The sequence below is a fragment of the Mizuhopecten yessoensis genome, unplaced genomic scaffold (assembly GCF_002113885.1).
Source record: "Mizuhopecten yessoensis strain PY_sf001 unplaced genomic scaffold, ASM211388v2 scaffold11105, whole genome shotgun sequence".
Classification (NCBI taxonomy): Eukaryota; Metazoa; Mollusca; class Bivalvia; order Pectinida; family Pectinidae; genus Mizuhopecten; species Mizuhopecten yessoensis.
In genome coordinates this window covers 258,800-276,391 of record NW_018408882.1, presented here as the reverse complement: position 1 = coordinate 276,391, position 17,592 = coordinate 258,800, and the positions used below count along the sequence as shown (strand labels likewise).

General features: G+C 36.8%; 1 protein-coding gene across 2 annotated transcripts in view; it reads right to left on the bottom strand.

Annotated features, from left to right (window-relative positions):
- The window catches only part of LOC110465911 (diacylglycerol kinase delta-like), a 142,302-nt gene that overhangs the window by 53,469 nt on the left and 71,241 nt on the right, over positions 1-17,592 (bottom strand). The window contains exon 6 of one of the 2 annotated variants that reach the window (XM_021522069.1): positions 11,806-11,823. The exons of the other annotated variant lie outside the window; for it this stretch is intronic. Coding sequence (XP_021377744.1) covers positions 11,806-11,823 — 18 coding nt within the window. The remainder of the gene's footprint in view (positions 1-11,805; positions 11,824-17,592) is intronic. 2 annotated transcript variants of the gene reach the window in all.

Below are 17,592 nucleotides of genomic sequence, written 5' to 3'. Positions count from 1 at the left end.
CCCTGAACTACACAGTGGACAGCTACAGTGGTTTTATATATGGACAGGTTACACCCTGAACTACACAGTGGACAGCTACAGTGGTTTTATATATGGACAGGTTACACCCTGAACTACACAGTGGACAGCTACAGTGGTTTTATATATGGACAGGTTACACCCTGAACTACACAGTGGACAGCTACAGTGGTTTTATATATGGACAGGTTACACCCTGAACTACACAGTGGACAGCTACAGTGGTTTTATATATGGACAGGTTACACCCTGAACTACACAGTGGACAGCTACAGTGGTTTTATATATGGACAGGTTACACCCTGAACTACACAGTGGACAGCTACAGTGGTTTTATATATGGACAGGTTACACCCTGAACTACACAGTGGACAGCTACAGTGGTTTTATATATGGACAGGTTACACCCTGAACTACACAGTGGACAGCTACAGTGGTTTTATATATGGACAGGTTACACCCTGAACTACACAGTGGACAGCTACAGTGGTTTTATATATGGACAGGTTACACCCTGAACTACACAGTGGACAGCTACAGTGGTTTTATATATGGACAGGTTACACCCTGAACTACACAGTGGACAGCTACAGTGGTTTTATATATGGACAGGTTACACCCTGAACTACACAGTGGACAGCTACAGTGGTTTTATATATGGACAGGTTACACCCTGAACTACACAGTGGACAGCTACAGTGGTTTTATATATGGACAGGTTACACCCTGAACTACACAGTGGACAGCTACAGTGGTTTTATATATGGACAGGTTACACCCTGAACTACACAGTGGACAGCTACAGTGGTTTTATATATGGACAGGTTACACCCTGAACTACACAGTGGACAGCTACAGTGGTTTTATATATGGACAGGTTACACCCTGAACTACACAGTGGACAGCTACAGTGGTTTTATATATGGACAGGTTACACCCTGAACTACACAGTGGACAGCTACAGTGGTTTTATATATGGACAGGTTACACCCTGAACTACACAGTGGACAGCTACAGTGGTTTTATATATGGACAGGTTACACCCTGAACTACACAGTGGACAGCTACAGTGGTTTTATATATGGACAGGTTACACCCTGAACTACACAGTGGACAGCTACAGTGGTTTTATATATGGACAGGTTACACCCTGAACTACACAGTGGACAGCTACAGTGGTTTTATATATGGACAGGTTACACCCTGAACTACACAGTGGACAGCTACAGTGGTTTTATATATGGACAGGTTACACCCTGAACTACACAGTGGACAGCTACAGTGGTTTTATATATGGACAGGTTACACCCTGAACTACACAGTGGACAGCTACAGTGGTTTTATATATGGACAGGTTACACCCTGAACTACACAGTGGACAGCTACAGTGGTTTTATATATGGACAGGTTACACCCTGAACTACACAGTGGACAGCTACAGTGGTTTTATATATGGACAGGTTACACCCTGAACTACACAGTGGACAGCTACAGTGGTTTTATATATGGACAGGTTACACCCTGAACTACACAGTGGACAGCTACAGTGGTTTTATATATGGACAGGTTACACCCTGAACTACACAGTGGACAGCTACAGTGGTTTTATATATGGACAGGTTACACCCTGAACTACACAGTGGACAGCTACAGTGGTTTTATATATGGACAGGTTACACCCTGAACTACACAGTGGACAGCTACAGTGGTTTTATATATGGACAGGTTACACCCTGAACTACACAGTGGACAGCTACAGTGGTTTTATATATGGACAGGTTACACCCTGAACTACACAGTGGACAGCTACAGTGGTTTTATATATGGACAGGTTACACCCTGAACTACACAGTGGACAGCTACAGTGGTTTTATATATGGACAGGTTACACCCTGAACTACACAGTGGACAGCTACAGTGGTTTTATATATGGACAGGTTACACCCTGAACTACACAGTGGACAGCTACAGTGGTTTTATATATGGACAGGTTACACCCTGAACTACACAGTGGACAGCTACAGTGGTTTTATATATGGACAGGTTACACCCTGAACTACACAGTGGACAGCTACAGTGGTTTTATATATGGACAGGTTACACCCTGAACTACACAGTGGACAGCTACAGTGGTTTTATATATGGACAGGTTACACCCTGAACTACACAGTGGACAGCTACAGTGGTTTTATATATGGACAGGTTACACCCTGAACTACACAGTGGACAGCTACAGTGGTTTTATATATGGACAGGTTACACCCTGAACTACACAGTGGACAGCTACAGTGGTTTTATATATGGACAGGTTACACCCTGAACTACACAGTGGACAGCTACAGTGGTTTTATATATGGACAGGTTACACCCTGAACTACACAGTGGACAGCTACAGTGGTTTTATATATGGACAGGTTACACCCTGAACTACACAGTGGACAGCTACAGTGGTTTTATATATGGACAGGTTACACCCTGAACTACACAGTGGACAGCTACAGTGGTTTTATATATGGACAGGTTACACCCTGAACTACACAGTGGACAGCTACAGTGGTTTTATATATGGACAGGTTACACCCTGAACTACACAGTGGACAGCTACAGTGGTTTTATATATGGACAGGTTACACCCTGAACTACACAGTGGACAGCTACAGTGGTTTTATATATGGACAGGTTACACCCTGAACTACACAGTGGACAGCTACAGTGGTTTTATATATGGACAGGTTACACCCTGAACTACACAGTGGACAGCTACAGTGGTTTTATATATGGACAGGTTACACCCTGAACTACACAGTGGACAGCTACAGTGGTTTTATATATGGACAGGTTACACCCTGAACTACACAGTGGACAGCTACAGTGGTTTTATATATGGACAGGTTACACCCTGAACTACACAGTGGACAGCTACAGTGGTTTTATATATGGACAGGTTACACCCTGAACTACACAGTGGACAGCTACAGTGGTTTTATATATGGACAGGTTACACCCTGAACTACACAGTGGACAGCTACAGTGGTTTTATATATGGACAGGTTATACCCTAAACTACACAGTGGACAGCTACAGTGGTTTTATATATGGACACAATTTTATCAAGTTTTACAAGTACTAAGGCTTTCTCATAATTAATTCCATTACAAATATTTATCTAATCAATCCAGATTCAGGATTAAGTGGACGGAAACTACTGGAATCCATAGTCATTAATTATACCCAGATGGAAGTCGCCTACTTGAGTCTTCGAACATCTGCTCCCCCCAGATGGCGACACTGTATTATTGACCAACTCTGACATAAATTTCTCGGGACTAAGTCACCCTGATACAACACCAGGTCACTGGTCTTATTACAAGTTATAATGAGCTAATAATTAAATGATATTTGTATTTGATCTGGCTTCAGTCCTGGATACAGGAGAAGTTTGTAATCTCAAAAAGTTGTTATTGAAACTGCAAACTTAGGGGCATTAATATTACCAAAATAAAACTTCCTTCTTTTTTTCTTTTCCAAATAGTGTTTTCAATGCACTTGAATAAACTAGAAGCAATGTTTACAGGATCCTGTGTGTTTCCATGTCAACATGTTTTATTTGCTGGTCATCAATAATTTAAAGAACAAATCCTGTTCTGTAAATTACCTGTGTGATACACTAATGAAATACACAAATTTTATATCAAATAATTTAGTTCATCACTTCATATATCATTATCAAATGACAAAATTTGCATTTCAATAGTACTACATATACTTATATATTGTAATAGTACTTCATATACCTATATATTGCAATAGTACTACATATACCTACATATTGTAATAGTACTCCATATACTTATATATTGTAATAGTCCTACATATACTTATATACTGTAATAGTACTACATATACCTATATATTGGAATAGTACTACATATACTTATATGTTTTAATAGTACTACATATAATTATATATTGTAATAGTACTTCATATGCCTATATATTGTAATAGTACGTCATATACCTATATATTGCAATAGTACTACATATACCTATATATTGCAATAGTACTACATATACCCATATATTGTAATAGAACTACATATACTTATATGTTTTAATAGTACTACATATACTTATATGTTTTAATAGTACTACATATAATTATATATTGTAATAGTAGTACATATACTTATATATTGTAATAGTACTTAATATACCTATATATTGTAATAGTACTTCATATACTTATATATTGTATTAGTACTACATATACTTATATATTGGAATAGTACTACATATACGTATATATTGTAATAGTACTTCATAAACCTATATATTGTAATAGTATTTCATATACTTATATATCGTAATAGTACTTCATATGCTTATATATTGTAATAGAACTACATATACTTATATATTGGAATAGTACTACATATACGTATATATTGTAATAGTAGTACATATACTTATATATTGTAATTGTACTTGATATACCTATAAATTGCAATAGTACTACATATACGTATATATTGTAATAGTACTTCATAAACCTATATATTGTAATAGTAGTACATATACTTATATATTGTATTAGTACTACATATACTTATATATTGTATTAGTACTACATATACTTATATGTTTTAATAGTACTACATATAATTATATATTGTAATAGTGCTTCATATACCTATATATGGTAATAGTACTACATATACTTATATATTGTAATAGTATTCTCAAATTTAATGGAATTAACAATTTTTTTTGCTATTTCATTTTCATTTTAAAACCACATCTATGTTATCTGTGACAGTCCAGCCTTTACCCTACGCCCCTGTAATAGTAGCGCCCCTATCTCAGATCTAACACATGTCTGTGTGTTATCTGTTACAGTCCAGCCTTCACTCTACGCCCCTGTAACAGTAGCACCCCATCTCAGACCTGACACATGTCTGTGTGTTAACTGTGACAGTCCAGCCTTTACCCTATGCCCCCGTAATAGTAGTGCCCCCATCTCAGATCTAACACATGTCGATCTAACACATGTCTATGTGTTATCTGTGACAGTCCAGCCTTTACCCTATGCACCTGTAATAGTAGCGCGCCCATCTCAGACCCGACACTTGTCTGTGTGTTATCTGTGACAGTCCAGCCTTCACTCTACGCCCCTGTAACAGTAGCGCCCCCATCTCAGACCCGACACATGTCTGTGTGTTAATTATGACAGTCCAGCCTTCACTCTACGCCCCTGTAACAGTAGCGCCCCCATCTCAGCCCCGACACATGTCTGTGTGTTAATTATGACAGTCCAGCCTTCACTCTACGCCCCTGTAACAGTAGTGCCCCCATCTCAGACCTGACACATGTCTGTGTGTTATCTGTCCTTACCCCCTACAGGTCTTTCTGATTCAGTCCCAGTCTGGCTGTTACAGTCGAGCCTTATCAGCATCCACACTGATAATCCTCGCCTAATCCCTCACATCCTTGTTAGATCCCTCACATCCTATTTTACACCTCATTTCACACATCCTCACTCACCCCTCCCCCTCCTTGTCTAGCTATTATCACTTACCTCCGTGGCGCAACTCTATTTTTAAACTGCACACCTTTTTGACTGATGGTAAATATACCTAAAGGATTTTTAGATGTATACATATTTATTACTGGTCGTAAGTGTTTCCCAAAACAAAGAAGAAAATATTTTCCTAACATAAATCAAGTTTTCCCTTTTTTCATTTTTTCTTTTGAGCTTTTTAAAAATATGTACAGTGGAACAGATAGTCCAGAATGTTTTTGTATTTTTACTCAGGACTTCAGTCAGTTGATCACAAAAATGTGAATAGTTTTAAGTTTGGAATTAATTTTGTGAAACTCGAACAAGAAACTAGAACACTGACAGGTCAGTAAGGGTCCAGCCATGACCCCCAACCTTCTCTAATAATAATTCTATGAAGTTTACATTTAACATTTCTGAGTTTTCTAAAGCTTCAGGCAGGTCTTGAATGGTTCTTTCCATCTCTGTTATGATTGTAAAATTAAACACTAACTTATTGCTCTCAACCATTTTTTTCTGCATAAATAACAATTTTTGCCAAAAAAATAAATGCAAATTAATGTTAATCAAATTCTTTTTAAGCACTAACTTTCTATCAATTTTTCACAACATTTACATCAAAATCAACAATTCTTTCCAAAGTAACAAGAAGATTCTCCCCGGCATGCTATAGGTTTATCTTTGCAGAACTAATTTGATTTTATCTCTGTAGCCCCTATATAGACCAGCAGTATATATAAACATGGTGCTATCTCACAACTGGCTCTAAGTGCTTTCTATATCTGACACACTAATGACCCGGTCATTCAGAATCTTTTCATCGGCTGTGGAAGATAAAATGTTCATTTAGAATATCCCCGCTTGATCCTAGCTTTATAGAAATGGGCCAAGGCTTCAACAAAAAGACCAAAAGACTTAAATCACAACCATTCTTTTTTACTTTTCTGACTTTGCATTTCAAAATTAATGCAAAGACCTAATCAATAATTAACACACAAAGATAAAAAAAAATAAGAATAGCATCTGCCACTTGTAAAATGGTATATTCACTTTAGAACCAAATGATAACCTCTGCAACTATTTATAACTAAATCTCCTTGACCTTTGACTGACTCAGTGACCTCTATGTATTGTTGCACTATATAGTAGCTGTGTGATTATTCAGCAGACAATGGACATCCTATTTACAGTTAAATCAGTTTATATTATAAGCGGCAATCTTGCTTGACCTTTGACCTTAAAAAACTTCATGTTAAGACTTGCCCAGTCTTTGATTTGGAAAGGTTCAAACATGACGTTAGGGGTGAATGGGTGAACAGATCCCTAAGAAGCAATGAGGAACTTTGTGACACATATGTTGCATGTATATCAACTCAGAAGTGAATGATCGTAATGGGTATACTATTTAATCTCTGTAAGGCTTGGGAAACCTTTGATTGAGACAAGCTGTTTCCTGTATAGTTTTGTAATCAGAGATTAGTGGGATTACAATTCTAGAAGGACCAAACAAAATTTGAAATTGCAAATTTGATACGGTGTGATTCCAACCCCCCCCCCCCCCCCCCCCCCATGTAGAAACAAACTGTTTCCTGTATAGTTTTGAATCAAGAAAATTAGCGTATCAGAAATAATTCTAAAAGGACCAAACTATTTGAAATTGCAAATTCAATACGTTTTGAATGTGTATTTCTAATGCAAAAGTGAATCTAAACACATAGTAAAGTAGTGAGGAATGATTCAGTCAGTTGGTGGTTAGGAATTATCTGACAGACATGATCAGAAATAGAGGCGGACCTTTCGCGTTTGGTTTGGTTTGTTGTGATTTACGTCCCGTTAACAGCTTTTGTCATTTAAGGACGAGCCAGGTTTTGGTGGTGGAGGAAAGCCGGAGTTCTCGGAGAAAAACAACAGACATACGGCCAAGATCTGTCGACTTCCCCACGTAGTGCTCGAACCCGCGACCCAGTGGTGGAGGGCTAGTGGTAGCAGAATGTCAGATGCCTTAACCACCCATTCATTCCAATATGTCAAGTATTTATAACAGACAGCAGCAGCAATTTACAGATTATACATCAATGATGACAGGTCAGAAACTAGGCTAGCAATTTACAGATTATACATCAATGATGACAGGTCATAAACTAGGCTAACAATTTACAGATTATACATCAATGATGACAGGTACTTAAGGTTATATATGGACAGTTATGAATATTCACATTATTTTGCAGAAACAATTAAATTAAAGTTCTTTTTTTTTCAACTACAAAAAATCCACTTTTTTTTTTGGTAGGAAGATGTTAAATAAGATCCAATTTCCATATTTGATCTAATAATTGTTCCGTCTGTTATAAGCGCCCCTCTATCCTTTTTTGTCATCTTAGTGTCGCATTCCTTCACCATAATTTATCAACTTAGCTTTTTATTTCTTTGAGAATTTAGGGAAGTTCAGCTACCATTTATTTTTCCCCAAATCATTAAGTGTCCAGGGCATTTATTAAGTCAAATAGGTTCAAGTCTTATGTATGAAACAGGCTCAAAGTTTGTTGTATATTGATTGTTCCAGTCTACCAAACTGCACAAAAAGATAGTGGCTTCGTGGGAAGTATCTGTGAGAGACTGGCATCTTTTTAAAGATACTGAAAGATGTTTTACATTCAGTGTTTTAAAGCCCACAGGATAAGTTTCTTTTCAGATACGTTTTGTACATTCAGTCTCTTAATCCCCAAAGTAAACATGATTAAGTTTTTTTCAAGACAATTGTTTTAAATTCAGTCTCTTAGCTCTCGTAGCGAACAGAATAAGTTTCCTTCCAGACAAATTCTGTACATTCAGTCTCTTAACCACAAAGTGAACATGATTAAGGTGTTTTTTTCAGACAAATCTTTTACATTTAGTCTGTAAACCCCAATAACAAACCGGATAAGTTTCTTCACTGCACAGCATTACTTCAGAAGACAATCACATAATCTTTTTTCCATTAACAATCAAATTAAAACAATTATGGCTAAGACATTATGAAATTTAACCAGCAACCATCAACTAACTTAAAACCTGATGCAAGCAAACATCTGTATGACGGAATGAGAATAGAAAGTATGCAAAGTCCACACTATGTTTAAAGTTCAACAAAATTTTAGGAAAAAAACATAAAACTATATCATGTTTATCAATTATGATAATTAACAACTGAATAATAAGACAAACTGATAAATGTAAGATATCAGAATAAACATTAAAACAATTATTTGAGATTTCTTTTCCATTTTAATATGTTATGAAAAATTATGGACTACAAAATTTTCAATTTTCAACACATCTTTAAAACAAATGAAATCATTTTCAAAAACAAAATCAAAACAAACCACCACGGTGTTCGACACTACATGCAGTAAAAGCATAAAAAAACATGCAAAAGTAGAAAAACACCAACAAAAAACCCAAATGAAGCTCAACAAAGAACGGATAAAACATGTAAAATGAACGAAACAACATTCAAACTCACTAAATATTTCCAACAAAAATAAACAAAATTAAAAATGTACAAAAAAATAAAAAATAAAATAACAACATAGTCGAAAAGGAAGTAAAATAAAAATTGAAAAAAGTGATTTTCACAAAAAAACGAATTCATAAAAGCCTACAAATGAACTGAATTGTGTAGATAAAATACATTCTTTACATCATAGACATAGTATATTTATACCCAGCCTACTATTTAAATATCAATCTAAAGCCTACAGCTATCCTATCTCCACCTCTAACCTGTTACGAAATGCGAATATTCCACCAGCTTTATCCAGTGTAGTACATCTGTAGTTTTTTTTTGATTTTTTGATTTATTTCTCATCAAGACCTGTCAAACAAATACTGCTGGTGTCCAAGCTGAACGCCGTCCAATGACGATTCATACCCAATATGAATGCCGACTGGAAATGGTGAACTCCAGGTTACACAACCATCATCCTCAACACTCCAGGAGTTGCACTAACTTTTGCTCTTTGCACCCCTGGAATATGTCATGACAAAATTGAAGTCTCAGTATGCACCACATTGTGGATGAGATGAGAAGACTACGGGTAGTGTGATCCTTTGATATACATCAAAAGAATAATGATAACATTGTCTGGTTTTAAACTCGGGTGTCACTCCTCTGTTAAGGACAGATATCAGCCTAGCAATTGGTCAGGCGAGACCAATGATATAGCTAGTCATGTGCCTTCAATTTTGCTACGACATATTTCAGGGGTGCAGAGAGTGAAAGTCAGAGCGTAACACCTGTAGTATCAAGGATGTCACAATGCATGCCTTTACTACAATGTCTGATTCTTCTAGGACTTGCAAAATGTGTTTGATGTGAAAAATGACCAGTGGTCAATTAACTGAGACTGGACATTGGTGAAATATTTACATTTACAACACATGGTAGCTCAACACCACAACAAACCACACGACTGATGTCCAGGGCCAGGTAGATGGTTCCACCCTAGGGCAGTTGAAGCAGGTACATAGCAAGGAACCAGTTATCTCCCTTTACAAAACGGCATTCAGGGCTTCACAATGATTTATACAATGTCTGTAAATATTTTGGAAATTTCATAATAATTCAAAAAGTATTTCTGAAATAGCATAAGCTTAAATACAATATTCTAGATTACTTTTCTGCTTGAATAATTACTTTACTGCAGGTTAAAGTTTCGAATGTTTTATACCACCAGTAACAATTATTATCAGCATACTTTATCTTATTGCAGAATATATAGATCGGGTATCGTATACAAAATTTGAAGCTTTGAGCACGTTTTGTTTATTTGAAGGAGAGGAGATGATTGGTTTATTCTATGTGGTACTTTTGGGATGTATTTCCTATATTAAACAATATCGCAAAAATCATCAGCTTCTACATATATGTCCAGTGGTAGGTGACCAAACCCTTGTGAACCCTAGGTCACATCAATGGCCCTTAGGTAGTATCATGTGAACCCTAGGTCACATCAATGGCCCTTAGGTAGTATCATGTGAACCCTAGGTCACATCAATGGCCCTTAGGTAGTATCATGTGAACCCTAGGTCACATCAATGGCCCTTAGGTAGTATCATGTGAACCCTAGGTCACATCAATGGCCCTTAGGTAGTATCATGTGAACCCTAGGTCACATCAATGGCCCTTAGGTAGTATCATGTGAACCCTAGGTCACATCAATGGCCCTTAGGTAGTATCATGTGAACCCTAGGTCACATCAATGGCCCTTAGGTAGTATCATGCGAACCCTAGGCCACATCAATGGCCCTCAGGTAGTATCATGTGAATCCTAGGTCACATCAATGGCCCTTAGGTAGTATCATGTGAATCCTTGGTCACTTCGGTGACTCCAATGTCATGTCAGGGATCCAAAGGTCACCTCAAACGACCCTAGATCACAACCATTAGGTCATGTCAGCAATCCAAAGGTCACCTCAAACAACCCTAGATTACAACCATTAGGTCATGTCAGCAATCCAAAGGTCACCTCAAACGACCCTGGATCACAACCATTAGGTCATGTCAGTGACGAAAAGGTCACCTCAAATGACCCTAGATTACAACCATTAGGTCATGTCAGCAATCCAAAGGTCACCTCAAACGCCCCTAGATTACAACCATTAGGTCATGTCAGCAATACAAAGGTCACCTCAAACGACCCTAGATCACAATCATAAGGTCATGTCAGTGACGAAAAGGTCATTTGATTAAACCGTAGGTCACTACAGTAACCCTTGGTTTATGACTGCGATTCACAAGTCACCTCAGTAAACCATTAGTTGTTTTAATGACCTTGAGGTCATTTCAGTAACCTCAAGGTCAATTTATTGACTTATAAGTCATCGTAGAGACCAAAAGGTCACCTCAACAAACTTGTTCATCTGCTATTTTACCTTGCCATTTCAACCTTGAATTATCAATAAGAAAACAGTATTATTATTATTACCATTATTAGCATCTTAATGAACCATCAACACAAAAGAGGTCATTAGGACCATGAAATGAAAGAAAAAGGCAAAAAGGACAGTTTGGTTGAAATAGCAAAGCAAATATATAATTATTTGATGGAATAATATCTGTGGGAAAGTGGATAACTGTTCAGTATCAAATGTGTATTCTAATGACCACTGGTCATCAGGGGAGATCAAGCCACTGGACATTGGTCAGGTGTAAATTGTATAACAATACAGCATTGCCCGGTACTTACCATGAAGGAACAGTTCCCCTGTGAATACCCAAGACAACAATTTATAGAAACAGAAAATCATCAACATATCTTAGAACTTAAAGTCTGATCTTTTGCTGCTGAGATTCTGGAACATTTCCATTTCCTTGAATGTACTGTAAAAAAAAAATCTACCTGTTATTTCCAAATCTAAACAACATTTTCGTTTTGAAACTTTTCGTTTTGGTAACACATAAAAGCTTCAGCAAATAGGTCAACGATGAGCTGACGGCCACTCAGTAAGTTTTTACATGATTTTACCTTTTCCTGTATTTATTTCAATTCCAGGACAACACCATATATACATATACAAGTACTTTTTTCCATCCTCCCAACTCCCATCAGTCATAGGAAAATTTACCTTTTTTTTCCCCTTTTGAAAATGTACATAGGCACTTGAGTTGTGAAATTAAACAAAGCCTATTTTACTATCCAAAACTTCCACACACATAAACTTGCTGATGTTAAGCTCTGATCTAATACCTTAGTCAGAACATGTTTCTAATGAATTAATTATTATCCACATTCTTTTTAAATACCAACAACTCTTCTAATCTTTAGTGAAAAATGAAATATATATATACCGGTCTATGTTGATATTTTCTTACTGCAGACGGACAAATTACGAACTCGTCATCCATGTTTGTATCTTAACGACAACTGTAGGAATTAAACTTCTCCTAAATCATGACCTTGACAGTAGTTAAGCTACATTTCCAGTTGTTGTTCTCGGAGTTCCTGGTCCATGTAAGACCTACTTTGTGTCAGCCCTGTTAGATGTGACATTTCCTTGGGCCTGTGATGTTGTCCGCTGACATCACTACAGAACCAATGTAGCCTTGTTTTATCACTTCCTGTCCCCCTTCTGCAGTGCACCAATCAGTGTTCCCACTGAATTTTAGATATGTTGGTATATTTGATACATTTTAGAGACCTTGTACCCCTACATTGTAGGTACTTAGTAACCTAGAGAAATTGTTGAAATCTAGCATAATCCTTTACCAGTTCTAGCTCGGTTATATAAAGCCCCTAATTCTAATATGCCACCTCCCTCTCCAGAACACTATACCGATATCTTAAAATTCTTCTACCTCCCTCTCCAGAACACTACCGATTTCTTAAAATTCTTCTACCTCCTTCTCCAGAACACTATACCAATATCTTAAAATTTTTCTTCCTCCCTCTCCAGAACACTACCGATATCTTAAAATTCTTCTACCTCCCTCTCCAGAACATTACCGATATCTTAAAATTCTTCTACCTCCTTCTCCAGAACACTACCGATATCTTAAAATTCTTCAAAACATTACATTTTAATTTTACACAAATAACCAATCCTGAAAATATCCATTTTTGTAACAAATCTGTTGTAGTGCATCAATGTTTTATGATCATACATATGTTATAAATTTTCATAATCTTCAAGTAGAAAAATCCTTATATGGTGAAACAGTTAGAAGAGAGAAGTCTTATGCAATTATAACAAAGTATTGTATTTCTGGTCGTCAGCTAATTAAAGCATCTAAATATTTCCTTTTACAAGTAAAAATTCTTCATGTAATACTTCTTGTAGCATGTTTTGACAGAAGTATCAAATCATCTCCATGCTCAGCAGCACAAACAATTCCACAAAATGGGTTCAACCACATTGGATTTCCTTTTAGTAAATTTAAGAAGTTTAAAATTGGAAAATTTTGATTTGATTGTTATGCAGTTCAAAGAATTAGCAATAGGCGAGATTATACCGACATTCTGACAAGAAATAAATCAGAAATCTTTTCAAAAGGTAGCATTACAACCATCGATCACACAACTCCAAAAGGTACTTAAACTGTATCTGGCAGGTTTCTTAAATATACATCACGAAGGTAAGTAGAAGTACTTTGGACAAAATAAACTGTATAAATAAAAACAGAGAAAGGTACATAACTCTTGTAAACAAGAGGCCCATGGGCCTTAACTGTCACCTGAATTGTAATAAAGTAATTTTTCAATGTTGAAAATGAAGTAGAAATAATTACTTTACTTTGGTATTGGTTATAGCTCAACTGTTTATATTTAAAATCTGTTCTGATGAAAACACATCTAATGTGTTGAAACCAGTCACCGTAACTTTGATTAAGCCAGTAAATCCAGCACGACGTTGTCATGGTCAAGTTTACTTATCTTGGTATTGAATGAGAAATAAGCGTTTTTGTCTTGAATTTGTACATACTTTGTGAATGATTCTGATAATTACTGAAGGTGACCTTTGTATTTCTCAGCAAATCAGCACACTTCACTTGTCAGCTCTTAGGCCCCGATTATGTATACATAGATTTTCTTCTCATGATTTCCCCCTCTTGGTTGATTACATCCAGAATATGTTACAATATATACATATACACAGAGTGTGTGTATTAAATTAATCACACACACACACACACACACACAGACAGACAGAGTGTGTATTATATAGAATTTCTTCAGGGTCTGAAATTAATCACAGATCATTCAGTATATATATGGAATAACATGAACACCTGTCATAAGTAATACAAATATAGATAGATTAAAATTAACCAGCAAAATAAAACCACAGGCCACACTAATTACATTAATGGAAGTTTTCCTTAAATATCTGCACACCTTTTGGCATATAGAGGAGTCCCGAGTCCTGGTGGATGAAACAGACTGCTGAGTACAGTGATATCAGGCTAAATCTTCACCCACGTCACACAGAAAATGGAGAGGAGAAATCAATGTTTGTACCTCTAACCTTTCCTACCAGCTTCTCCATCACCATCAGTGGCCTGCTCAAAACCACGTCTCAGCTGCCCTACTCAACAACTGCCTGCTGTGGGAAGCCAAACTCTCAGATGCTGGGGGGTGACACGATTTATGGCATTCAAGTTTTATGAACAAGTATATATCACCGATACAAGATATATATTGAACACTAAATCTAGCTTGAACACTATACATTAATGTAGTGAATACTGAAATGTGACAGTAAATGATGTAAAAAGTAAGCTTTGACGGTGTAAGATATGACAGTGTAAGATGTGACAGTGTAAGATGTGACAGCGTGAGATGTGACATTATAAGATGTGACAGTGTAAGATATGATGGTGTAATATATGACAGTGTAAGATGTGACAGTGTAAGATGTGACAGTGTAAGATATGACATTGTAAGATGTGACAGTGTAAGATATGACAGTGTAAGATGGGGGAGTATGATGTGACAATGTAAGATATGACTGTCAGATATGACAGTTTAAGATGTGACAGTGTAAGATGGGGAGTATGATGTGACAATGTAAGATGTGAAAGTGTAAGATGTGACAGTATAAGATGTGACAATGTAAGATGTGACAGTGTAAGATATGATGGTGTAAGATATGACAGTGTAAGATGGGGGAGTATGATGTGACAATGTAAGATGCAACAGCGTAAGATATGACAGTGTAAGATATGACAGTGTAAGATGTGACGATGTAAGATGGAGTATGATGTGACAATGTAAGATGTGACATTGTAAGATATGACAGTGTAAGATGTGACAGTGTAAGATGGGGGAGTATGATGTGACAGTGTAAGATGTGACAGTGTAAGATGGGGGAGTATGATGTGACAGTGTAAGATGTGACAGTGTAAGATGTGACAGTGTAAGATGGGGGAGTATGATGTGACAGTGTAAGATGTGACAGTGTAAGATGGGGGAGTATGATGTGACAATGTAAGATGTGACAGTGTAAGATATGACAGTGTAAGATGTGACAGTGTAAGATATGACAGTGTAAGATGAGAAAGTGTAAGATGAGAAAGTATAAGATGGGACCATGAAATATGGGACAGTGTAATTATAAATTGTGACTGTGTTAGTGTGCCGTCCTTGCCAACTTATCATTAAAAGTAATGAGATGTCATCAAATAAATGATGAGCAAACCTATTTTTAGTCCACTTTCTGCTGCCAGCCCGACCTTTGCTCATCATTTTTCGGTAATAAATGTAAAATCAGCTTAAACAATCATCACTGCCAACTATGTTAATACAAACTGTCAATTTTGAGACATTTTATTCGGTTTCAAAATGTTTTACGAGTTGAAAAGTTGTTTAGAAGTTTTATCTGTTTATAGAGTTTCCGACAATAGACTAGGTCGGTAGTAACCGACTCTCCAGATCTGTATAATATTGAACTTAATGCCAGCTGTTTCTGACGTTGACTAGAAAGACTACCTTACTCAACAGTAAAATAGTGGTATGTGTCTATTTCAGTTTCCCCATATAACCCAAAAATAGGAGAGAAAACCAATCATAACACTAAAATCTGTATGTAAAACCTCTAGAGGGTTATAAAACAAGCCGAAACCCACCTATAATTACTAAAATGGTGATGAAGAACCCCCGTTCAATCTAATAACCGCCCCATCCCTGGTAAATCCCACCAATTCTTTTTCTAGTTCAAGGCAGCGTCCCATCCCTTCAATTGGCTATTTTACATTAAAATTTCAAAAATTTGAAATCTTCAAATTTTAAATTTTGACCTTTTAACAAAGATGTACTGTTACCTGTAATTCTGTTACGGCCATTACACTGAAAAAAAACCTCTTTCGGGTTTTTAATTTGCAAGACATGTGAAGATTGTTAAATCAGAGATATATTGCCCACGCAACGTAAGACTGCTTAAATGTATATAAACAATACGAAACTTAGCTTGTTTCTCTTGAATGGAAATTCTTACTCTGGTACAGTACATACTGTGTCTGGTAATGTTTTGACTTGGATGTATATACTCTATGTAACTCCAATTCTTTTCTATCGGAAGTTAGATTTACAGTTGACTTAGGTTCATAAATATATCTATTATCCATACGTGTATATACCAGATCACTAGTTGTACAATAGCTAGGATATCAGGGGGATACTACATTCACTCCTCCGAGCATTCACCTCTAGATGTCACAGTATGTATTAGGTGTAAAGATATTTATAGGGTTAACACACTCTCTGGGTCCATCAACATACCTCACTCACTAAACAAGTCAGTAGTTGTAGGTTGCTATACAAATCAAATCTATTTACCATTTCTCTCCTAGTGTCCCGATATAATGCAATCATGTGCGGTATCAATGAAGCATTCTGAGAAGTGTGACGACCTGTAGGGAATGTCGTGATTTTTATGGTCTTCTATTTGATTCCACACAATAGGTAGACCAGATGGACCTATCCACACAATAGGTAGACCAGATGAACCTATCCACATAATAGGTAGACCAGATTGACCTATCCACACAATAGGTAGACCAGATTGACCTATCACCACAATAGGTAGACCAGATTGATTTATCTACACAACAGGTAGACCAGATTGACCTATCTACACAATAGGTAGACCAACTTGACCTATCCACACAACAGGTAGACCAGATTGACCCATCCACACAACAGGTAGACCAGATTGATCTATCTACACAATAGGTAGACCAGATTGATCTATCCACACAATAGGTAGACCAGATTGACCTATCACCACAACAGGTAGACCAGATTGACCTATCCACACAACAGGTAGACCAGATTGACCTATCCACACAACAGGTAGACCAGATTGATCTATCTACACAATAGGTAGACCAGATTGACCTATCCACACAATAGGTAGACCAGATTGATCTATCACCACAATAGGTAGACCAGATTGACCTATCTACACAACAGGTAGACCAGATTGACCTATCTACACAATAGGTAGACCAGATTGATCTATCCACACAATAGGTAGAC